At 38.3% G+C, this 25,313-nt stretch overlaps 2 protein-coding genes across 2 annotated transcripts in view; both read right to left on the reverse strand.

Annotated features, from left to right (window-relative positions):
* Positions 1-25,313, reverse strand: part of LOC134205563 (uncharacterized) — a 624,943-nt gene that overhangs the window by 597,298 nt on the left and 2,332 nt on the right. The gene's annotated exons all lie outside the window — the stretch shown is intronic.
* On the reverse strand, positions 403-5,683 carry LOC134206777 (uncharacterized). The gene is made up of 4 exons (XM_062682502.1): positions 5,554-5,683; positions 4,558-5,076; positions 702-911; positions 403-636 (listed from the first exon to the last, which is right to left on the reverse strand). The coding sequence occupies exons 1-4, from the start codon at positions 5,560-5,562 to the stop codon at positions 403-405; spliced, it is 972 nt and encodes a 323-aa protein (XP_062538486.1). The 5' UTR covers positions 5,563-5,683.

Raw genomic sequence — 25,313 nt, forward strand, 5'->3', positions numbered from 1 at the left:
AACCTCATTAGCGCTTTTACGTTTTATGAGCATAGGAGATACCCATTCAGAAGCTTCATTAACTCTCTCAATAATATCTTGACTCTTTAATTCCTTTAATTTTAAAAGAGCAAGCTCTTCTAATGGGATAGGTATACGACGTAATGTTTGCCTCACTGGTGAGATAGATTTGTCTATTTTGATCGATGCATAACAATCTAACAGCACATAAGTATATATATATATATACACATATATATTTTGTTTTCATTACGTATACTATGTCAACAATATTAATTACCTTTAATAGCGGGAAAACAAGTTTGCGAAACTGCATGTAGAAACTGAACTATTCCTAGTTTCTCAGATGATTTACCAGACAGCAATGAACATTTGCCGCCTTGAATAACGAATAACGTGGTATTACAACAATGTCCACCATACGTCAAATCCATTGAATCCAATGTGTTTCAGCCTTTTCCAATCTTCAATGCTCAGCACATCCTCATCTGCTCCCGTGTCCACAATAAACTTTATCTCCACTCCTCCAACATCGATAGCAACGAACCGTTTTCCACCAAGATGGAATAATTCACGAATTTCAATCTTTTCTGTGACATCATCTACTTCTCTACTTCTCGAATAAACTTCTGTTTCCTGAGTGGTGAATGTAGATTTTGAGTTTTGAATGGATGAACATCAGACTTGTGCTTGCGATTCACATTCAGGGAGTTCTTTTTGTTCGAAATACAGCATCTTGAAAAATGTCCAAATTTCCCACATAGACGACATGTTTCAGTACGGGCAGGACATTTGGAATCGTTGCCTGAATGATTTCCTGAACATCGATTGCACTTAAACTTTTTGTTCGTGATTTCGCATACAGAAACATCTACAGAATCAGTTGAAGATTTGTTACGTAATTCTTGAACCTACATTTCCCAATTTTTGCCTTTCTCGTATACTAAGTATACGGTAAAGGCTATATGATCGCTCCAAAAACAAACTTTTTATAGAAGGCCCGGAGACCCATAGTGTTATATACCAATCGACTCAGTTCGACGAATCGAGGTGATGTCTGTGTGTGTGTGTGTGTGTGTGTGTGTGTGTATGTGTGTGTATGTGTGTGTGTGTGTGTGTGCGCAAAACTACTCAACAAAATGTCACTCATTTTTCGGGCACTTATCCTTAACCGATTTGCTCGCAACAAGTTGCATTCAACGCAGAATCCTGTCCCATTGTTTCCTATTTGAAATTGGCCAGATCGGACTATGGGTTCAAAAGTTATGGCCAAAACACAAAATCATACGAAAAAATCGCGTGAAAAATATCACTCATTTTTCGGGCACTTATCCTCAACCGATTTGCTCGCAACAAATTGCATTCGACGCAGAATCCTGTCCCATTGTTTCCTATTTTAAATTGGCCAGATCGAACTATGGGATCGAAAGTTATGGCCAAAATACAAAATCCTACGAAAAAATCGCGTAGAAAATGTCACTCATTTTTCGGGCACTTATTCTCAACCGATTTGCTCGCAACAAATTGCATTCGACGCAGAATCCTGTCCCATTGTTTCCTATTTGAAATTGGCCAGATCGAACTATGGGATCGAAAGTTATGGCCAAAATACAAAATCCTACGAAAAAATCGCGTAAAAAATGTCACTCATTTTTCGGGCACTTATCCTTAATCGATTTGCTCGCAACAAATTGCATTCGACGCAGAATCCTGTCCCATTGTTTCCTATTGAAAATTGGCATGATCGGACTATGGGCTCAGAAGTTATGGTCAAAATACTTTTTTTAGACAACAACGAGTGGAAAAGTCTAGCCCATTTTTCAGGCACTTACCCTTAACCGATTTACTCGCAAGTTGCATTCGACGCAGAATCCTGTCCCATTGTTTCCTATTGAAAATTGGCAGGATCGGACTATGGGCTCAGAAGTTATGGTCAAAATACTTTTTTTTAGACAACAACGAGTGGAAAAGTCTAGCCCATTTTCAGGCACTTACCCTTAACCGATTTACTCGCAAGTTGCATTCGACGCAGAATGCTGTCCCATTGTTTCCTATTGAAAATTGGCAGGATCGGACTATGGGCTCAGAAGTTATGGTCAAAATACTTTTTTTTAGACAACAACGAGTGGAAAAGTCTAGCCCATTTTTCAGGCACTTATCCTTTACCGATTATTTCGCAAAAGTAGCGTTCGACAGGGGATCCCGTCCCATTGCTTTCTATTGAGAACTGGGCAGATGGGATCAGAAACTATGGTCAAAATACATTTTTAAGCAAAAAAGGCTTGGAAAGTCAGGCCAACTTTTCAATCAGTTTTCATCAACCGATTTGCGCGCAACAAATTGTGTTCGACGGGGAATCCTGTCCGATTGTTTTCCAATGAAAATTGGGACTCTGGGCTCGAAAGTTTTAGCCAATATATTTTTTGCCTTTCTCCTATACAAAGTAAAAAAATAAAAAATAAACTTTTTTAAAAGAAGCCCAAGAACTAATTTTTTATTCGTAAAATGCATTTAAAAAATTCACTTAGTTTTGGGACACTTGGTCTTAATTTGTTTACTCACAACAAGTTGTATAGGACGGCGAATCCAAGTTTCTGCCCATTGTTTTGTATTAAATTGACCATAAAAATTTAGCCAGAATATTAGGTATTAAAAACTAACTTACTTTTCGAGCACGTTCAAAGAGAGATCTGAGTAGAAAAAGCCGCGTAGTCGATAGCAGTTCTATTCTGCTGTCAGGTTTGTTTTATATGAACATTAAAAAATGTATGTGACTTCGTAGCTATTGAATTGGCATCGACAAATACAGATTAAAAATTGTCTCAAGTCACGCTTTTTTTGGAACAGAAATATTCCATAAAGAGAGGGGGAGTAACTTCAATGTTCATAGAAATGAGCGTTTTTCAATTGCGTTTATCTTAAATCATTCGATTAATACTCATAACTCATGTTCTATTTGATTACCGTGAATATAATTAAGAACTTGAAATCCAAAAATCGCTAGCTCGGTTGATGGAATTTTGAAACCCTTTGTACGACTAATTACACATATATCGGAGTAAGCTGCTCAATTGGTTTGTGAGTTAGGAGATGGCGAATTCTGCTTTAATCAGGGAAATTCAAAGTATCAAGTCTTCCAGTTAGTTTCCGGCGTAACTCACTTCTATCTACCACAAGCATTTCATGCGCAACCGAGAATAGGATTTGAGCTAATTTTGTCCGTAGTTTGAATTATCGTTAAACAAATAAATTTCATTATTAATGGGCGTTTGTGGTTTTGAGGGAAAGTTATCAGGTAATCAATTTTTACTCTTTTACTATTATCCGATAATGATAAGGTACGTCCTAATAATAATGTAAATAGGATGTAGTTTGTCAAAAATCCTTGCTACATACGTTTGAACATTCTTGGTTTTCTAAAAGGTGACGCTTATAGTTTGGGTAGATTACGAGATGTTACACGACAACTTTGACATCAAGAGCCTCCTTATTATAGCTTTATCCTGATAAAGCTTGTAGTCGGAATAGGCTCTCAAAATGGTTTTAGCTACATTCTCAATATTTCGAAGATACGATTTTTTTCAGATCTTCGAACATGTGTAATTTGAATAGTTCTCTATTTTTGTTTTTAATTCTTTCAAAAATGGACGCATTCAGCCTTTTGATTGATTATTTGTTTACAATTTAACTTCATAAAAATATTTTGCAATTTCTGATCATAATACCTGGTTTACAGTTAGCATTTGAGTGATGAAACGGACTACTACTTTTCCATACCAATGACATGTATGGGTGCTTTAATGAACATTATGCAACTCAAATGGGTTGCATAAAATCCATTATTTTCCATTATAGCAAAGGCTGGTTTTCCAAATAGCACTCATTTGGGTGCTATAATGGAAAACCAGCATTAGAACAATAGTTACATGGCCACATTTGGCTCAATTGGCTTGGGTGGGTGTTCAAACAGTGTATTCTCTGTGTCACGTAATAAATAATATAATTTGGTGAGCATGACATCAAATTCTCCAAAGGCAGGTTTATTTATCGCTCTATGGTCTGTCGAGCACCTAATGTGGCACGATAACATGGAATCTATTTGTTTTCTGCAGCAACACGATTTTTTGGCGAGATTGATCATGTGAAGTAAATAAGATTGTACCATTTTGGTACAGATTTATCATACTCGTGCTGAAAAAAATATCTTTTTGCAACTAGTTGCACAAACTACTATTTTCTTCTTTACAATGAAACTGCCATAGCATCATCCCATGAATGAATATGTACAAGATACAGCGATGACTCGATTTTAACATGTTAAAATTTTTCTGCCCCTGATTTCATCTACAACCGATTTTATGATTTGTTTTGATATGGTTTCTCCACGAGTCAAAACCATTAATTGCTTTATATTTGTTCTATTTGACCTCTCTAAAGAATTTTTCTCGACACATTTTATAAAGAGCGAGAAAGGCATCATCACCGCTAGGTGGATTAATCTGGGTTTTTTTATTTATGTTAGATAAATAAGCATATATTATATATAAATATATATACCTGAACTTTGACCGATTCGTATGTACGGCCAACCTTCAGCATGTCATCCAAAGATCTATCATACTCCAAGTATTTTGCACGTAATTTATCATCGCTTTCTGTAGCAAAAACGATTTGATCCATTATCATCTCATCCAACTGATCTTCAAACTTGCATAATGCCGCTTGCGATCGTAAACGAATTACAAAATGATCCAACTTCTCGTGAGGATTGAATATCATTTGACGGAATCGAAATCTTTCGTACCGCAGAGACATCCTGGGTGAATAATACTCATCTAAAACTTCCATCGCCGCGCGAAATGAATTATCCAACAAATGTGATTTTCCAAATTTAGCGGTTTGGGCGATTTTCCTAACATCGGTACCGCCGAAACACATGAGAGCTTTGAATTTTTCATCATGATCTTCAACGGACTTGAGAGCCAAATACGCTAGAAATTGGTCTTTCCAGGCCTCCCATCTGGTGCTTGTGTGACCATCGCCATTTTCCACAAATGGTGAAATATTGAAGTCCAACTGAAATGTGCAATTATATAACCATAGTTCTTAACATCAGTCGAATGCGAATCTATTTATTAACTGAATATATCAGTTATCATTTTTCTTCGAATCATTACTTTTTATCAAACAACTAGATTCCCATAGAAACGGTTGATTCACAAATTCTCTTTTCCATACGAACGGATCGCTCTGGAAATCGATGAACTTTTAAGCTCCATCTTTCTGAATCAAACGAACGGATCGTTCTGATTGTAAATGGACCGGAGTCCCATCTAGGAAAGTCAAGCGAACAGATCGCCTCGACTATAAAAAATCAAACGAACGGATCGTTCTGATAGCTGATAGACCGGAGTCTCATCAGAGAATCAAACGGATGGACCGTTCTGATCTTCAACCAACTATAGAATCTTGTTGTAGAATGAACCCTTAGAAAAACTACACAGATATTTTCAACTACTAGGAATTATTGTTTCATGAAATTTATTTACTTACACGGGACATTCCAATGATCTCTGCGTCTTCTCAAATGCTTCAATCGTTGATCAAAGACGACTTGTCTGGTATCCGACCTCCGTACTTTCCGATATTTGCACTTCCCTGCTTCACGGTTCCAACTTCCGAGATATTTGACGCTTCAGGTTTTGAACTCCCGCTCGTCGCCAATGTAACAGTCGAAATAAAACACGTTCTATTTGACTGTGCGGTATGATCTGAACAGGCCTGGTAGCAATGAATGCCCTTCAAAATAGTGACTTAGTGACCAACGATTACTAAAAAAGTGACCAAATAGTGACTTTTAGTTTTAGGAAAAGTGACCAAATAGTGACTTTTGTATAAAGTTTATAACCAGATAGTGAGTAACAAGTTGCATTAGCATTGTTACGGTGTAATTCGTAGACTAAAAGCGATACTCATATTTATCCTCAATCCATATCTAGAACGCTATCAGAAATCAAAAAGACAAAAATTAAAAAAAAAAGCGCGTAGTTGGATATTGGAGAAGGTATTCGTTGGTTAAGCCAGAAGCTTGAAGTTTGACCATGATAAATCATATTTAGTCACACCACAAAAAGTATATATCAGCCGTCACGGAAACAGGTAGTGAGTTACAAGTTTATAGTTTCAGCAACTATTTTGAAGCAATTACTGCATTGTGGTAATAATGTTTGCTAAGACATCAAAACAGTCTTTGCTTTGGTAGGTCGGCCAATCCTTTCGATTGTTTTTTATGGGTGTTTGTATGAACCTCGTGTGAAAAGTAACTCGGTCTCTGTAAGAATTCTTAATGGGAAGCTAATTTAATGCAACTTCCACTGCTTGAAACTCACAAAGTTGCGAATAGTTGCAGTTGCAATGCACTTCATAGGGTACACCGAAAACAACGATTCTGTTGATGTTTTAGGGTGGAACTCGTTGGAATTTTTTTCTGAGCTCCAAATTACTTTAAGTTTAAGAATGTTTATCGATTAATATTTCAACGAATTTAACATTTCTATTTCTCGCATACAAGGTCTAACTTAACTGATTTTTTTGTTTGCAATACAATATTTTTTGCTAAATATTAGAAATTTGTTTTACGAGTTGTGGCTTCGTGCAGTAAAAAATCCGTAGGAACGTTTTTACGGACCTTGTTATTTGAGGGAAAATTTTGATTGACTTATGCCTAACCATTCATATAAGTTTCAAGCATATCGGGACACATGTGACTGTTCTTTATGCTTCCAAAATACGTTCATAAAACAGGGACTATATACAAATACTTTTATGTGCAGAATATGCTAGAATACGAATTTCAAAATTTAATTTTTGTCTATGAGTCAAAGCACTGTGCGACCTTTTGTGCTTGGTCCGCAACTCGATTTTGCAAAACCTGTTTTATTACTTACGGTCAAAACACTGTCTAGCCTGGCCTGTGCCAGAATTACTTTTGACAACCATCACAAACAATTTTAAAGTACTTTAAGTCATATTATCGCTCACTATTTTCCCTGACATAGAGAAACCTTACTCGACATCGGCGTTGTCATGTGATGTAGCTAAAACTGTATTCACTATCTTAGTTACAGGAATAAATTTATGTTTATATGAAGCAGTTATTGAATAAAAAACTGGATTCTACCCTACTCAATTCTGTACTCTGTACTCTAGGTCTGAAATTCGTATTTTAACAAATTCCATTCGTGAAGAGCAAGACCATAGTTGACCTGAATCGAAAGTAACCTGGCGATTCTCACAATACACCCCCGGAAATCATTATAAAGCCTTCGCTGATTTTCATACAAAATGGTCACGTTTGTGGATCAAAGTCTTGATTTTTAGCGATTCAATTGAGGACATTTTTGGCTTCCCAGCCTAAAATAACCTAAATTTTTAATTATTGACTGTTTTATGTATGCATGTTTATTGAAAAGGCACGTTCTATAAAGTATTTAGTTGTAAAATATAGTTGGAAATCATTATAAAGCCACTCCAGTGGCGTTTCATATAGAAGAGGTGGCTTTATAATTATTTCCAACTAAAACGTGCCTAACATGCATACAAAAACAATCATAATTTGGGATGTCAAAAATGTCTTCAATCTGATCGCTAGAACTCGAGATAGTGATCCTCAAACATGACCATTTTGTATGAATATCAGAGAATGCTTTATAATTATTCCCTAGAGTGTACGTACACTTAGCGCTTTTAGCGTAATACTTAAAATTTATACATTGCTACCAGATTTACATTTGATTCAGTTGATAATAAAAGTAGGTAACAATGATTTTTATTCTGATCTTTTTCCAATAGGCGGTGCACAAATAGTGACTTTAGTGACCATTTTCCGAAAAATAGTGACTTTAGTGACTTTTGGATGAAAATAGTGACTTTTAAGTGACTAGCCTCAAAATAGTGACCAAGTCACTAAAAAGTGACTCACTACCAGGCCTGTCTGAATGACACTTTATTAACGATCCTTCACTAAGCCTACTGATCACAATCATGTATACTACAATATATAATTCCTAGGACACGTGATTCCTGTTTAAAACCCTTCAAAAATTCTTTTGAAAATTGATCCAGAAATTTCTTCGAAAGTTCTACCAGGAACTGCCTTGAAATCCTAAATTATTATATATTTTTAATACATTCATGAAGAATTCTTGCGAATTCTCAGAAGATTTTACAAGCAAAATCTACTTGATTTTCCGAATAAATGCTTAGCTCTCTTAAGGTATTGCTTCGGGACTTATTCAGAAATTCCTTTGAAGCAGGATAAACGTTTTTTTGTCCATAGATCGTAACAACGATCCATACGTGTTCAATTCTTAAATTTGTTATTTTTTCATGTTCGAATTTCCAGAAATTCCAGCATTTTTTCAGGTTCTCCAGATAGTAGTAACCCTGTGAAAATTCTGGAAAATTCCGTACAACTTTCCCTGGCAATTTAAAAAAACCTCGTACCAATTACAATAAATTTCCTATGAAAACTGCTAACAATTTCATTGAAATCGAAATTTTTTTCTCATTTTGAAAAATTTCCCGCGGAAAATTTCTGGTGAAAACTCCAGCGAGTTTCCCGTAAAAACTCCTTAGAGTCTTCCGTAGATGTTCCGAAAAATGTTCAGTGTAAATTTGACAAAATATTTTGTTGAATATCCTGGAGTACAAAATTTAGAGCATTTTCTCATAAAAATTCTGAAAAGTTTTTCATGCTAATTTTGAATTGTTTTCCCCTGAAATTTCAAAAAAAAATCCTTGGGAATGACAAAGAGCTGCAAAGTAGTTCCTGTGGAAAATTCGAAAATAATTTCCAATAATAAATATTTTGAAAAAAAAAATTCTGGGAAAGATGCTTCCGTTGACCGACCAAAGTTCTGACAAACGCCGCCGCCGTCGATTTTCGGACCGGCGCACACCTCTACTTGGAGGAAGAATTTCAAATAATTTCTGAAGCTATAAATGATCAGAACTCTTGACCGTGGGTAGGAATGCTCAAGAACTTCTAGAGAAGTTATAACCATGTATGATTGAAATACGAGTTTCCCAGAATTTCCAAAAAAGGAATTTCGCATTTTCTAAGAATTAAAGAATTCAAAATTATTAACGTTGCAATAACGGGGCCCTCCTTAGCCGTGCGGTAAGACGCGCGGCTACAAAGCAAGACCATGCTGAGGGTGGCTGGGTTCGATTCCCGGTGCCGGTCTAGGCAATTTTCGGATTGGAAATTGTCTCGACTTCCCTGGGCATAAAAGTATCATCGTGTTAGCCTCATGATATACGAATGCAAAAATGGTAACTTGGCTTAGAAACCTCGCAGTTAATAATTGTGGAAGTGCTTAATGAACACTAAGCTGCGAGGCGGCTCTGTCCCAGTGTGGGGATGTAATGCCAATAAGAAGAAGAAGAAGAAGAACGTTGCAATTCCTCAAAATTCCTAGTGTGGGAACTCCCGAATTCTTGAAAGAGTCTTGAATCCTCAGAACTTCTGCAGAAAGAATCACTGGTGGTGGAGTTCTCAGAATTTAAGAATCCCAGAAATGAATTTTCCAGAGTTCCGGGACAAGAAATTTCCTAGAAAGAGTTAGCTAAAAATGTACCTAGAAGATTTTCTGGTTTGATACCACTTATGTAAAAAGATGCTCAAAAATATTTCGAGCTTTCTTATATGTGAAATGGCTCTATGATAGTTTTGTCATTGGCAAATTAGTGGCGTAGCCAGAACATTGCGTTGCTGGAGAGAGGAGGGACTTATGTATTAAGTTCGATTAAGCAATTAAGAATTATTTTCTGCCTGACTTTGTGTCCCACGTCGTTCAAATACAATGATCCAGAATATTTCATTTTCTTAGCTTCTCTAGAGCAAGTAAAATATTAAGCGCAACGGATCGTTTCTCAACTTTTATAATAATTCGAAAAGACTATATTTCTACTGATTTAAAAAAAATGCATCCCAGTTAATACAAAAATTGCCTGAAGTCTAAGCCTTGAGCTCCTTGAGACCTGCTTGCTTTTTTTATTCGTGTATGATGACTGTGGTTCATAGAATTGAACTGGATGAGAGTTCAACAACTTTTCCATTACAGTTCATCCAAGAATTCCCTGGAGTTTAGGCATGCAGGTCTGCACGCGTATCCAAACGGCTGTTATCTCGTTTTTAAAATGGATAATGCGATTTGTATTCCATAGAACTAAATTAAATATGCCCTCAAAAACTATGTTACTCCAGGTCTCCCGAGAATTTCCTTCTTTCCAAAAATGTTTCGTGCTCTATGTGATCCCTATATCCAAATTGGATAACCCTTAGGTGCCCACCAGAGTAAACGCGACGTGCGATGCGACACAACGCGACCCACGTAAAACAATAACAATTATCAGTAACTAGTTTATTTTTGGACGCCGTAGCGCCCGTGGCAAGTGTTTTTTTTTTCATTGTAAACGGTGTGTGTTAAAAAATGTATTTGAAAAAATCAAAATTTTTAACGTCTGTTGTCTGAGATTTTTTTCATCAAATGCTGTGTCTGGTTGTCACCGGTTTTGTTTTCTGCATCTGATATTAAAAAAAATCGACTGATACTGCCTTTCTCGCATTTAGCCAAGACACCAACCTTATATGGCGTTGATATGGTTCGATATACCATTTTCCTTATAACTTTTAAACGCAACGGTCGATCGTTATAAAATTCAACTAGGCTTTATCCTCTGTTGTATTTGTTGTGAGAAAATCGGTTGAGGATTACTATATGAAAAGTTGTCTAATGTTTTTCTTAGATTTTGTGCAAACACATACACACACATACACACATACATACACACGGACAGACAGACATTTGCTCAGCTCTTCAAGCTTAGTCGATTGGTATATAACACTGTGTGTCTCCGAGGCTTCTATAAAAAGCTCGTTTTCGGAGTGAAATGATGGCCTTTCGGTACAACTTTGTTGTACGAGAAAGGCAAAAAGAATTGAAGTGTCAAATATTTTATTTTTTGTGAGAATTTCCCCGCGTGCTGCGTCTGGTTGGCTAGTCACCGGACAGACAAACAGGGCTATTATATTATCAAAAATGAACTGTCAAATTGCACTGTCGCGTCGCATCGCGCTTTCGCTTTTCCTCTGACTTAACCCTTAAACTAGAAGTCAAATGCTATTTGATCCAAAACACAACCAACGATTGTACGACAATTCCCCGAATAACAATTCCCCGAATGCAATTTCCCCGAATGCAATTTCCCCGAATAACAATTCCCCGAATGTAACATTTCCCCGAATGTAACAATTCCCCGAATGCATCTCCCTTCTTTTTTAGTGCGGCACAAGGCGATGGGTATTAAGTAAGTCATGCGAGCAAAGGCCTATGATTGCCGATCCGGAGCTTGGGAGTTCGATTCTCGGTGCAGCCTAAGATGCTTCAGGGTGGGAAGCATTTTCGGCGCCTTGTGCACAGTGTAACTATTGTACTTGCTACACAAGATATTCATGCAACTGGCGGGTACCGGAAAGCTTTCGATAACTGTGGCAATTATAATAGAACACTAAGTTAAAAAACCGCCCATGTTTCAGATAGAATGTAAAGCCATTGAAGATGAAGACAATGCGCTGAAAGAAGGCAATGCTTTCTTCAAATAAACGCATTTGATCTGTATAAGACGAAGTGAGGAGATAATGCTTTCTTTAAATTAATAAGTTTGCTCGGTATGATGAACGCATCTGCCCGGTTTAAAGCCAAGGGAATGTCTTCTTAAAATGAACGCGTCTGTCCGGTATAAGACGACGGTAGGAGATAATTCCTTCTTTAGATGATAGCATCGCCCGGTATTAGGGGAAAGAAAGTGATAATGTCTTCCTCAAATGAACACATTTGCCCGGTATAAGGCAAAGAAGATAGACAGCCCCCTCTTTAAATAAACTCGTTTGTCTGGAATAAAGTGAAAGAATGAAGCAACGCCTTCTTTAACTGATCGCGTCTGTCCGGTGTATTGAGAATGGAGGAGATAATGCCTTCTTCAAATTAAGGCCTTTGGAGACAGAAATTCTGTCAGCAATAAAGCGAAAAATGGGGGGATAATTCATTTACTAAGCAAGTACACACTAATTTTTTTTCGCTGGAAACCAGCATTTTTTGCTGATTTTTTTTGTGCTGTTCAACCAGCAATAAATTCAGCAAAATATGTTGCTGTATTTACAGCAATCAAGACAGCAATGCATTTTTACAGAACTATTGCTGGTTTTCAGCAATTTGACCGCGGCCAAAATTTTACTGGTTTTCAGCAAAATCTTTGGTTTGTGTTTGTCAATAGTTTTATTTAAAAATATGCTAAAAACATGAACATTCAAGAAATCTTGAATAAATATGTAAGCTGCAAACTGCTTACAAACTGCTGTTGTCATCTCCAAAACCAATTTATTCCTCGGTTCAGCTTTTGCCTTGGCTTTCATCGTCTGTCGCAACATGGCAAATGAAATGAACGAATAAAAATATAAGTGTTTGACAGATACATTGCTGGATGTTCAGCAATGTCAATGAATTGCTGGATTTTCAGCTAACAAAACCAACTTAGCTGAAGTTTCAGTAACAGGAAATTTACTGAAGCAATTCCAGCAATTCAGTTTGCTGGACGACGATAAATAAATTTGGTGTGTAGCACGTTTGCCAGGTATAATAAATGATTGATATGAAGCAATTATATGTTTCAAAACTGCTGTTACATTACACCACACTTATCTGAGAAATTGCTAATTCGTTTAATATAACATTCTAAAAAACGGCATTCTTCCTAAGAGCATTAAAAAGAAAAAGGTAGAATCCATCGAAAATCACACTGCGAAAGTTACAGTCGCCAAATGCTATATTGAGAAAATGAATTCGGGAAAACGTTTTTCGGGTTAATATAATACATTCAATACATATTGCGTAATAAGGGATCTTATTTTTTTTCATTATGCTGGCCAAATTCGCCTGCATTAAAATAAGAGATCAGATTAGTTCTTATTCTCATTATCAATTCATCTTTGTATTTCGAGACGAGCCATCCTCGGGCTGAAAGTTTCGGTAATAAAGAATAATAAAAAAATCTTTGCATTAGTTCGAGCTAACGCCTATTTTTATAGGACCACATCTACCATTTCCTTACTTTGTAAAAATGCCTTCTTTTAAAGAATGCATCACATCCCTCATTATCATATTCAGGGCTGATACATGTTATTAAAGAACGAATAATAACATTCAATATCTGGTGAAACATCCACTGAAGAAGGGACACATTTACCATTGCACTATTCCGAGCAGATGCATGCTTTTTAAAGAAGGAATCACATTCACCATTGCCTCTTTCCGGGCAAACGCATTATTTTTGTTTACAAGGATTTACATCCACCATTGCCTCCTTAGAAAACACTGTATTCTGATATCTTTATAATTCAACAACACATCTTGGAGGATCAAGAACTACAAATACTACCAAAGGCTATTCAGCTGATAATCTAACTCTTGAATGTATCTTTGAACGCTGCTTTTTTCGGACGCATACAGTCGATTGCGAAGATGTGTTTACAAGAGGTATTTTATTTTCGGGGAATTGTTCCATTCGGGGAAATGTTACATTCGGGGAATTGTTACATTCGGGGAAATTGCATTCGGGGAATTGTTACATTCGGGGAAATTACATTCGGGGAAATTGCATTCGGGGAATTGGTTTTCGGGGAATTGTCGTACAATCCAACCAACAGTATGTTCATTTTCAGAAGGCATGTTTTTCACAGAGCATGTTTTATTTAAAAAAGGAGCTAGAAGATCTTTCATTACCCGTATAGATCTTGAGGTCGCGGAATTCTGAAAATTCCTGTAATGGAAAACATGTTGAATGTATGTCAATTTGATTCTTGTATCGCTAAGAATATTGATATATAGACCTAAGATATAAGTTTACGCGTGGAGATCTGAAAGCCTAAAATCCAGAAAATTATTGAAACGAACCTGGCGATAACATATTCAATTAACTAATTAAATTTGGGTCCTTGGACTGCTATGTGTTATGTAGGATTTTTTTATTACCAGACAAAGACCGAAGTGCCCTAATTTGGATTTATTCATAATTCTATCGTCAACAGGTACACATTTCAACCCTACAGACATGAGTTAAACAAACACTGATGCTAACATGTTAAAAATCTTAAAATATGTTTTCTTATAGTCGTCCTAGACAGGCTAAAGTCAAATGCACAAAAACAATTATTAAATAGACGACACATACTAATTAGTGGCGCGTTATATCCGTAGTTGGTCCTGGTTACTGGAACATGTAGAAATGTGTTGGTGCGAAGATTACGGCTTCTGATGCGGATGTTCAGCAGTCTAAGTATGCCAGGACAGTCAATGTGGAAGGTAAGAAGATCGGCGATAAATGTTGCCTTGGAAGCATCACGACGAATTCTCAAGAGATCCAGTTCAATCAGTCTGCACCTATCTTCATATCTAGGAAGATTTAGAGGATCATTCCAAGGCAGATGCCTCAAAGCAAACCGAACGAACTTTTCTGCACTGCCTCTATTCGTTGAATTCCATACTGGTAGAAAGGGGCCCAAACGGATGATCCATACTCGAGGATAGAACGTACCAGCGAACAATATAAAGCCTTGAGACAATACACATCTTTGAATTGTTTGGTCACTCGAAATAATAGCCCAAGCTGTGACGATGCCTTCGCTACTACATAAGATATATGATCCTTGAAGGACATTTTGGAGTCTAAAATGACGCCAAGGTCCTTAATTACGCTGGCACGTTGAAGAGCGACTCCTTGTTAAGTGTATTCATGACAAATTGGATTATGCTTCCGCGAAAATGTTATCACCGAGCATTTGGCAGGATTTAGAATAATTCTATTAATTTCACACCATTTGGCGAAGATGTTGAGCTGATTTTGTAGAAAGGTGATGTCACAATCCTGGTTTACGGTATAATACAGCTTGAAGTCGTCAGCAAAAGATAATCTGTGACAGCTTAATGCGAAGTGTGCATCGCTGAGGTACAGCAGAAAAATAAGCGGTCCCAGGTGACTGCCCTGAGGGACCCCAGATGTGACATCGAAAGAAGATGATGTGTAGTCACCGAGCTTAACCTGCATTGTCCGGCCAGTCAAGTATGACTCAATCCATTCTAGAAAGCTGCCATTGAATCCTAGGCGGGAGAGTTTAGCTACTGCGATTTTATGGTTTATTTTATCAAAGGCAGCTGAGAAATCCGTGTAGATTGCGTCGGTTTGGCTACCTCGCTCCATTTCTTGGATTATTGAGCTTGTGTAGAGAACCAGATTGGTTGAAGTTGACCGTTTTGATGTGAACCCGTGTTGATGTTCCGAAATATAACTGGAGCAATGGTGCGTCATGACGTCGAGAACAAGTAACTCAAATAACTTAGAAGTTGCACACAAAGACGCGATTCCACGGTAGTTGGAAACCAATCGCCTATCGCCTTTTTTAAAGACAGGAAATACAAAGGATTTTTTCCAACAGACTGGAAAAATACCACTTGATAGTGACAGATTCATAATCCTGGCCAGTGGCTGAGCGATAGATGTCACACATTTTTTTAAAACCAATGACGAAATGCCGTCTGGGCCTGGGTTTTTGGATGATTTCAATTTTTTGCAGGCCATTTCAATTTGTTGAGTGGTAATTGAGGGAAAAGGTCCAGTGTCCAGTAATAAGGGAACTTTTGAAGCGGCCGCGCAAATGTTGGCGTCTGAAATGGATTCCTTTACAAATACTCCATTGAATTGATCGCGAAAAGATCAACCACATCTCCGATTGATGAGGCTTCCGTTTTATCCTTGGTTACCGTGAGGGAAGCTTGAATCTTTCCGTAGCTTGTTAACATATTTCCAAAATCTTTGAGGATCTGATTTCAGGCTACACTGAATTTCGCGTTGATGGCTAAGGTATAAATGCTGATTAAGCCGTTTATAACCATTATTAATGGAAATGTACTGTTGTTTTCTAATAGCGGTACGCTCCTTACAATAACGTTTCAACGCGGTTCGCTTTTTTGATTTTAGTTTCTTCAGCAAGGGGGTGGACCATTCAGGATATTTTGGCGTTTTAACGGTGGTTTTGGGAACGTACTGATCAACTGCGTAGAGCAAGATGTTGGAAAGTAGAGTTGTTGCTTCGTTAATATCACAGTCCTGCAGTAGCGTGTTTCATTCAATTTCGCGTAGAAACTGGTTCAACGATCTGTAGTTGCCTTTTTTGTAGTTGTAGGAAAACTGCGAAATTTCTATTCCACCACCATGATTATCTGGAAACGGCAGAGTCATCAGCAAGGGAGGGTGATGCCTAACGTCTTTAACTAGAGGAGCCGGTGCTTCAGTGAGATCACATAAGTGAAGAAGTTCACTGCTTACGAAAGTAAGATCAAGTGAACGATTGTTTTGGTTGACTACTCCGTTAATTTGAACAAGTCCAGCAACGCTGTAAGCATCGAGTAGTTTGAAGTGTAGATCACTGACGAGCGATTGGCTTGAATTGGGATGCAAAAATCCAGAATGATTTCGCATCCATTCAATGGAAGAAAAGTTGAAGTCGCCCAGAATTATGATATGGTCATTGGCTTTCATTTTATCTAAAATCCATGTTAACGAATCTAGATGAGCCTCGAATAGTTCTGCATCGTTGGTACGGTCCGGTGGTATATACATTACACACACATAGGTCGTCCACGATGGAAATAACACACTAACCCATACTTGTTCGACGAAGACTCCAGATGGTGGAAGAAGTAATTGAGATTGCAAGCGAGAATTAACAGCTAATAATACTCCTCCTCCAGTCCGTTTAATGCTATTTGAACTGGAACGATCACAGCGATGCACAGAATAGTGTGGTCCAAAAATTTGTTGAGAGATTGTATTATCGTTGAGCCACGTTTCAGCCAGTGCAACAATATCAAAATTGCAGTCGTTACATGCCAAGGAGTAATCTGCTATAGTGGTATTCATTCCACCAATATTCTGGTAATAACTAGAATCTGGCTTTTAGAAGCTTTGCTGTTATTCATCTGCGGAGACGATGTGATGTCGTTGACATGGCGTGAAATGGCAGACGCAGTTAATTGCTAATTACGGCGCCTCAGCTTGAACGGCATGACTTTGACAAAGTCGGGCCAAAAGGATTGACTTGAAATACAACTAGTGAAAGAAGATTCGTCTCTGATCGCAACTCTGAATGACGTGAAACTCTTCGGGCGATCTGTTGAGCTGGAGTTTGAGGATAGACTATGGCAAGAAAACTGGTCACTGTTCCAGCCGGTACGATATTGAATATAACTGCAGACATCTGCAGTCGATGTAGAGGGGTCAAAAGGCTTGATGTAGAACTGCTTCATTGTTGGAGCTTGTGGTGGCCGCAGCACTGGAGGTGCTAACTGGTGTCTGATCTGTTGGCCGTTCGGGAGGGTGGATGGCAATTGACCCGCTAGTGGCTGCGACACATACCAGTACGGGTTCGAAATGGTGCTAGGATTCATCAAGCACGGACGATGCACAACTTGTTGGGTTGCTGTTGGTGGAGGGCCTAACACCGTATAGTTGGAAATGATGCTTGACGGAACAGCTCTATTGTTCAAGACATCAGCGGGACCAGCCTTTGTTACGGGTTGAGCATCGGGTTTGGGATTCGATGGAAAACTTATCAGTTGTGTAGTACCATAACCTGCTTCGGCAGGACATATACGTTCTTGGTATTTACCTGTGATAAATGAGTTGGGCGCTGACACAGTATGTATGCCAGACGTAGGGCGTTCAAATGAAGATATTGAAGTGAATGTTCCATCAGACTGAGGACATCTGTCATTTGTAGAGGGAACAAATGCATTGGACGCCGCCTGTGTGACTGGAGCAGAATAATCTTGTGTTGTAGCTTTGGTCCCAGAAGTTATGATTCCAGAGACACCGAGGGGTGCAGCGGGATTGATGCTGGGATTAAACGGAAAACTCGTCATTTGTGTAGCACCATAGCCTGCTCCGGCAGGACATATACGTTCTTGGTAGTTACCTGTGACAACAATGCTGGGCGCCGGCACAGATCGAGCTTCCGAGACAGTGTAGACCAGCGCGGATGTTGGGGCAGGGCGAGAGGGCATATTGCTTGTTTCATCGAGTACAGCAGCATATGAAGTTGGATGAGCATTCAGACACTGGTTGGATGGAAGGCTAATCAGTTGTGTAGTACCAATGCCTGCTTCGGCAGGACATATACCATCGAGACAATTACCTGTGGGAAAAGAGTTGGAGGCCGGCACAGGCTGCATAACCGGAGCAGAATAGTCTGTAGATGTAGTAGCAATATCCGATGGCGTCGATGATGTGTTTGTTACGTGGGCAGCGACGTCCGATGGAGGAGTTGGTAAATCTTCCAATAGAATATTTTGAAGAGTTTTAACTCGTTTGCGACTCTCGCTTGTGTCTTCAATTAATTTCCGTTTTCCTGGTTGTAGATCAGAATCTTGACCGGCAATTTCATCCGAAAAGAATACATGTGTTGACACATGTTGTGCCCTGTGCAATACACAAAAGTCTTCTCCATTCAGCTCCGTCCATGGCTGCACTTCGCCAACCACGCAGTCTGCGGAGGGTCCACAAATCGTCCTCCACCTGATCGATCCACCTTGCATGCTGTGCACCTCGCCTTCTTGTACCTGTCGGATAGTTTTCGAGAACATTTTCACCAGAATACTGTCCGACATTCTGGCTACGTGCCCGGCCCACCACAGTCTTCTGATTTTCGCGGTGTGAACGATGGATGGTTCTCCCAGCAGCTCATGTAACTCGTGGTTCATTCGCCTCCTCCAGGTACCGTCCGCCAACAGCACGCCACCATAGATGGTACGCAGCACTTTCCTTTAGGATACATCAAAGAATTCGAAGATCAATTTAATGAAAAACAAGTATTTTTACTTTAACTTAAGACGGCTACGCAGTCTTTAAGGATTAAAACAATATTTATATTTGTCCAACGTTTCGACAATAAATCTTGTTTTGATCCTTAAAAACTGCGTAGCCGTTTTAAGTTAAAATAACAATAAACAGTCGATCATTAGAAAGTAATTTTACTAAAAAATCTTTCTGCATCCGAACAACAAAGTGACATAAAAAGAAGTTTGTGTGTACGTACATGTTCTTTTCAGCGGCGCAGCCGAAATTAATCAAATGTATAAGGGTTGGAACGGACTTTTTTCTAACAAATTTCGGGAGCAGGATGAGCGGGCTTGGTAGTCATATGGCTACTGGTTCTGCCTCATACGCAGGAGGTCGTGGGTTCAATCCCAGGTACGTTCAATTCTCCTCCTTTGTATCTTTCTCTATATTTCTCGTGTTCTAGCAATCGCTAAAACTGGAAATGGACTTCCATACCGTTTCCGTTTCTATTCATGTACCTTCAACTTGAGTATTCTAACAGTAACCTGCTAGAATTGGAAATGAGCTATAAAACTCGTTTCCTACATCCAATTAGAAATTCCATCAGTTGCTTTCTCCTATCTATCACATTGGCAGCTTGTTAACCACGAAGGATTTCTGCCTCTCGAGCCTAACCCAAAAATTCGCACAAATTCCGCATGAACTCGTGGCAAGTGCAGAGGTATATTCGGCTTGCAGTGGGCGAGTGATTACATCATCATTTCCTACCCCTTCCCTACATTGACTTGCATTCTGACGTGGCAGGCGCCAGTATGACCTAACAAATGAGCCAGTACTTGTACATTGAAGATGCGTGCTAGTCCCAAGCAAGCATCTGTTGGTTCTCCGTGCGGGAACAGCTGATCTGGTCATAATGGAGTAGCAACTACGAGCAGTCAATCAAGCCCAAGCTAACAAATTGCGGGAGGAGGTTTTACTCCCAAAACTACCCCCAGCGGTAAGTTGCAGTGGCGCATTAGAAACGACGGTGGCCGTGGCGGCGCACAGCTCTAGTGCGAAGTGAGAAGTTGGACGTCCCACTACTCACTTTTCACTACTCACTTTCCACAGTGAGAAGTATAACATGAAACTACTCACTCTGCATTTATTATTTATCACTCCTCACTGGGAGACGCCTCTCTTCTCACTCATCGCTTCTCACTTCTTATTTCTTATTTTCCCAATGAGAAGTGAGGTGCGCAAAACTACTTATTCGGCCAAATGACCTATTTGGTTATATGACCTTTTTGGTCTAATGGTCTGTTCGTCCAAATGGTATTTTCAGCCGAACAACTTTCGGCCTAGTGGAACGGTAATCGACCAAACGGTTCTTCCCCCTATAAAATAGTGATGTTACATCACTCTATGATTCCACATGTGGGAAACAATCTATCTGAAGTTATTTTACAGCAAACAGATTCCTAATTTTAGTTCAATCATATCATCATGTTATTGAAGTACCGTAATCCAGGGGAACATTGATCATTTTTTTAATTGTTTTCTAAATATCTCCTCCGTAAGTGAAATCATGTTTTTTTTTTAATTTTTAAACGAGTACTGCTACATGTAGAACGTATAATGCTGTTGTTCTTGATTATTTGATAATTTTATACTGTTTTTTTATCTGTTTTGTTAAGTTTTTTTTACTCTTCAATCAATTATCTATGAAGCAAGGTTGATCAAAGGGTACAGTAGTTTCAACAAAACGTTACACTTCGTCACCGTTCGGTCAACCTGCTGCCGGAAAATAAGCTTCCTATCGAGGTCAAGCCAAGGTAGTTAGCCTCATAGACATATTCCACAGTCGTGTCATTGGGGATGATTTTACAGTCCTCAGGCGGAACATGTTTAGAAGATTTTGAGTGGGGAAAATGATGACCTGGGTCTTCGCCGCGTTGATACAGATCTTCCAGCTGGTGAGGTACTCTGTCAGAGCATCCAGGCCTCGTTGGAGTTATGTCACAGGCGCTCTGATTTCTCTACCTTTGTAGATGATGAAGGTGTCATTTGGAAACAGAGACAGAATTCCGCCTTCGGGAGGTTTTAGCATCTCGGCGGTGAACAAGTTGAACAGCAGGGGCCCGAGGATACTGCCTTGAAGGACGCCTGCGTTGTACGCATTGGAGCTCGCTCCGCTGATTGAAAGCCGGAATGTCCTTGCCGACAGGTAATTGTTGATGATTTTCACCAGGTAGCTGGAAAGTTTGCTGCATTGTAGTTTGTACACCAGGTCATCATGCCATATATTGTCAAGCGCCTTCTCGACATCGAGTAAGACCATGGCGGAAGCGTCAGAGACAGGCTTGTTCCGTTTGAGGACGTTGGCGACTCGGGTCATTTGTTGCACGGTGGATCGACCGGAAACCAAACTGTTTCTCGAGCAAGATGTTGTGATGTTCGGTAGACTCAAGTAGCCGGCTGTAAATTGTCTTTTCGAATAGCTTGGATAACCCTGAGAGAAGGTTGATGGGACGATAACTTTTTGGAGAGGAAGCGTCCTTCTGACTTCCAGGACGGAGACACTGATCAAATACCAACAAAATGTGCTCGAAGAATGGAGCTCTCATGTGTTTGAGTTCGAGATTCAAACAGATTTCGAAGGCTATGGCCTTCGTGATTTCCAATGATTTGATATAGGCCGTCAATTCGCCAGCTGATATGTCCAACTCCTCTGAAAAGTCGTTGGGAGTCAGATGGAGAAACAGGGGTATTTCTATGCCCTGCGAAAATGAAGGGCCAAAAGGCCGGTAACTGGGTATGATAAGAATTGAAATTTTATGATGAATAATCAAAAGTTTCAGTAAAATGGCCAAATTGCTGGAGAGTTTCCGAGTCGATCGGTATATAAATCTATAAAATCCATCGAAAGATAAAGGTGCTATTAACGTTCAAAATCTAACATGTTTTCGAGACAACCCTCTGTTTTAGATTTTGATTTGACACACAGTACCAGGGATGCCAGAGAATATTTTCAAATGTCTTCACAGTCGTTTAAATATGTCTTCAAATGTATTCAATATAAAAATTATGATTATTAGCGAGAAATATCAAAATCCAATAGGCTTGTAAATTCAATCATGTCCTTGCTTTATTGATGTGGAATAATGTTTATTTTTTAAACATTCAAATTGATGGAATTCAAGAGAATATTCTATAAAATTTTCACGAGATAATGTATAACGAGTTTCCCCTGGATTTAATACTGATGATAATAATAATAATTCGGGATGAATTCCGGAGGGATTTTCAGGAGAAATTTCTGAACGATATTCCTGAGGAATTACTGAAGCAATATCCGGTGGAATTCCTGAAGAAATTTCTAAAGAAACTTCCGGATGAATTCTTGGAAGTAGTTCTGGATGAATTCTTGGAGGAGCTTCTTGCGATATAGCTGCAGAAATTTCCGAAAGAAACCCTGGAAGAAATACCAGAGTAATTCCGTAGTATACTTCCAGAGGCATCTTGGAGAATCTTTCGGCAACATTCTTGGAAAGTCTTCCAGTGGAATTCCTGGAGAAACTTCCAAGGGAATTTATGTGGAAACTTTCGTAGAGATCACTGGAGGAGCTTAAGCGGGAATTTTTGAAAATTCTGGGGGAACTTTCGGAAGAATTTCTGGAAGAACTTTCGGAGGAATTCCTGAAAGAAATGCTGGAGGAATTCGTGGAGGAGCTACCGGAGTAGTTCAGGAGGATCTTCCGAAGGAAATCTTGGATGTTCTTTCGCTGGAATTCTCGGACGACCTTACAGAGGAGCTCCTAGAAGAAATTCCAAAGGTATTCCTGGAGGATTTTTTGGAGAAATTCCTGAAACTTCCGGACAAATTCGTGTAGGAAATTTGGGAGGAATTTCAGAAAAAAAAATCCTAGAACGATTTTTTGGAGGAATTCATAAAGGAATTCTCAGATAAAATACTGGAAGAATGTCCAAAGGTATTTCTTGAAGAATTACCAAAGGAATTTAAGGAAGAATTTAGCGAAGGTGTGTAATAAGTTTCCTCCGGATTTCTTTTAAGAACATTTTCCTGTAGTAATTTACTATGGGATATCTGAGAAATATCTATTTAGCACCAAGACAATTTCAATTTCTTGTCGACATTCGTAAGAATTTTCTATGGGAATTAATTGAGACAAATCCCTTGTGGAAATCAAAATGGATTTTTTTTTGTGGGGGCTTAGTAGAATTTCCCGTTTAATATTTGGAGTGTTTCCTTTATTTTTTCTTAACGGAAATTATTATAAATTTCCACGATAATTTTAACTGAATTTTCAATTTCAATTCTCCTAAATTTAGACACGAAATTCCTCATCGGAAATTCTCCTTATAAAATTCACGATTTTAATTTTCACTGAAAAGTCTTTTAAAAATCCACGGGAAATTCAAAGAGTTCTGGTTCTAGCTCAACGGTTGAATAGATTAAATCTAGTCATAGAAAAATTCAGTCAATGTTTGCCGCAAATTAGATAGGTCATTGCGTTCCGAAATGATCGAAATACCTTTTTAAAGACGCCGCACATAGGAGTAAATAAGCCAATTCTTGGCCAAAACTATTTTTTGCGGTTATTTGGGCCTGATATTCCTAGCATAAAGTAATAATTGCCAATTATGCAGGAAAATGCAATTTTTTGGCTAAATCTATCCACCTAACAGTGTAAAACCAGATAAAAACCTTAAAATACATATGTTTTCAAATAAAACCTCGCGTTTATGTAAAATCAAAATCTCTTGCTGCCGCTACGTGAACGATTCTAAAATGGCTATATTTCACAAAGTAGCAAGAAACCCGTAGTTAAAGATCTATCCTTAAATGGATTTTTTAACATTTACATAGGAAAAAAACATCTAACTTATTTTAACCCATGCCCCAACACTATTTTCTCCTTAACTCCCCTATCAGGGAATAATATCAGGTATGGGCGTTTGAAGCCTTACAACAACCTAGAACGTCCTGAACATAGCAGAGTTCGCAAAACAGAAAATATTCAGTACATTAGCACATTAGTATATCCAAAATAAGATTATCATTCAAACGTACCTATAGAGGTACTGCGGTAAACAATCTACTTTTACATATCCCTTGGACGCCCTAGGGTGTTCAAACTATACTTGAGTTCAGGACTTTAGATGTACAGCTACTATAAAGTTTTTTTTCGTTCAAACTTCCTTTATTCGCCTTGAAGGTCAATACACATATGAAAATTCATTACAATTAAAAAACGCCGCTAGATCGGATATATATCGGAGCTTTGAGTGACAAAAAAGCTACTGTCATGACTCATGACTGTAGATCGCAAGCTTTGAACTCAAAGGCAGTTTGGATAACTCAAATTATATTAAAGCTGTCTTGCGGTGTTTGTTGGTCTTCCGAGAGATGTATTGAGTGTGACAGAAAAGGTTACTTTAGCAGCTGTAGAACTCAAGTCCTGAAATCAAGAACAGCTTGGTTGATTTAAAATATCCCATAACTATATTACAATGATAGTTGGTCTTGGTTCATCCAGGTTGGTTGGTTGGTCCAGGAGATGCTGTGAATATAAATAAAATATATGTAACAACAAAAAATCCGCAAGTTCTGAACTCAAGAACAGTTTAGATGACCCAGAATATCCCAAAATTACATCACATTGTTTGTTGATCTTCAAGGTGATGTAATGAATATAGTATTTTTTCTTCTGGATTCGTTATATGTGGTAATTTGAGCAAATGGTAAAAATTTGTTTTAAAATGATGAAAAATCACATTTTATTCAAATAGCTCAGAATCTAATTTGCGGACGTTTGCGGACGAGTTTTCTCGTGGAATGCTTAGTCCATGTCTTGAAGTTACACCCAAGTGATTTATTTTTGCCGGATCTTGCCGTATAGATTAACTTTTCCTCTGAAGAAAGACATAAAAAATAGAAAAAAATGGTGATTTTCAAGTGGTCATCACCTGAAACATAAAATTTATAATTTGACCATAAACATGAACAAAATGGAGACATACTACTATAATCTACTCATTGTGTACTAATAATAGCTTGTTGATAACATTTATGTTGTGTGAGAATCAGATTATCCAAATACTCCACAAATAAAGTAAATAAAATCCAATTCAATATCTCATTTTTGAGCACTAATTATATTTTTTTACAAAATTTTGGGTCACTTCTGAGATAGCCATAGCATGCAGAATGTTTCTAAGTATCTAAAAAAAATATAAGAATGTATAAAAGTTGAAATTTTTTTTTTTGGGTTTTGTCCACGAATTTGTTCTAGTTACTCTTCTGTGCGCCGCCAAGAAAAATTCAAACGAATGCTACCATCGGGACCAGCGCACAG

This window comes from Armigeres subalbatus, chromosome 1 (assembly GCF_024139115.2).
Source record: "Armigeres subalbatus isolate Guangzhou_Male chromosome 1, GZ_Asu_2, whole genome shotgun sequence".
NCBI lineage: Eukaryota > Metazoa > Arthropoda > Insecta > Diptera > Culicidae > Armigeres > Armigeres subalbatus.

Coding starts and splice junctions, on each gene's coding strand:
- LOC134206777 (XM_062682502.1), bottom strand. Junction 912..4,557: donor ACGAATCGGTCAAAGTTCAG/GTATATATATTT, acceptor TGGGAAATGTAG/GTTCAAGAATTACGTAACAA. Junction 637..701: donor ACAAAAAGAACTCCCTGAAT/GTGAATCGCAAG, acceptor TTCACCACTCAG/GAAACAGAAGTTTATTCGAG.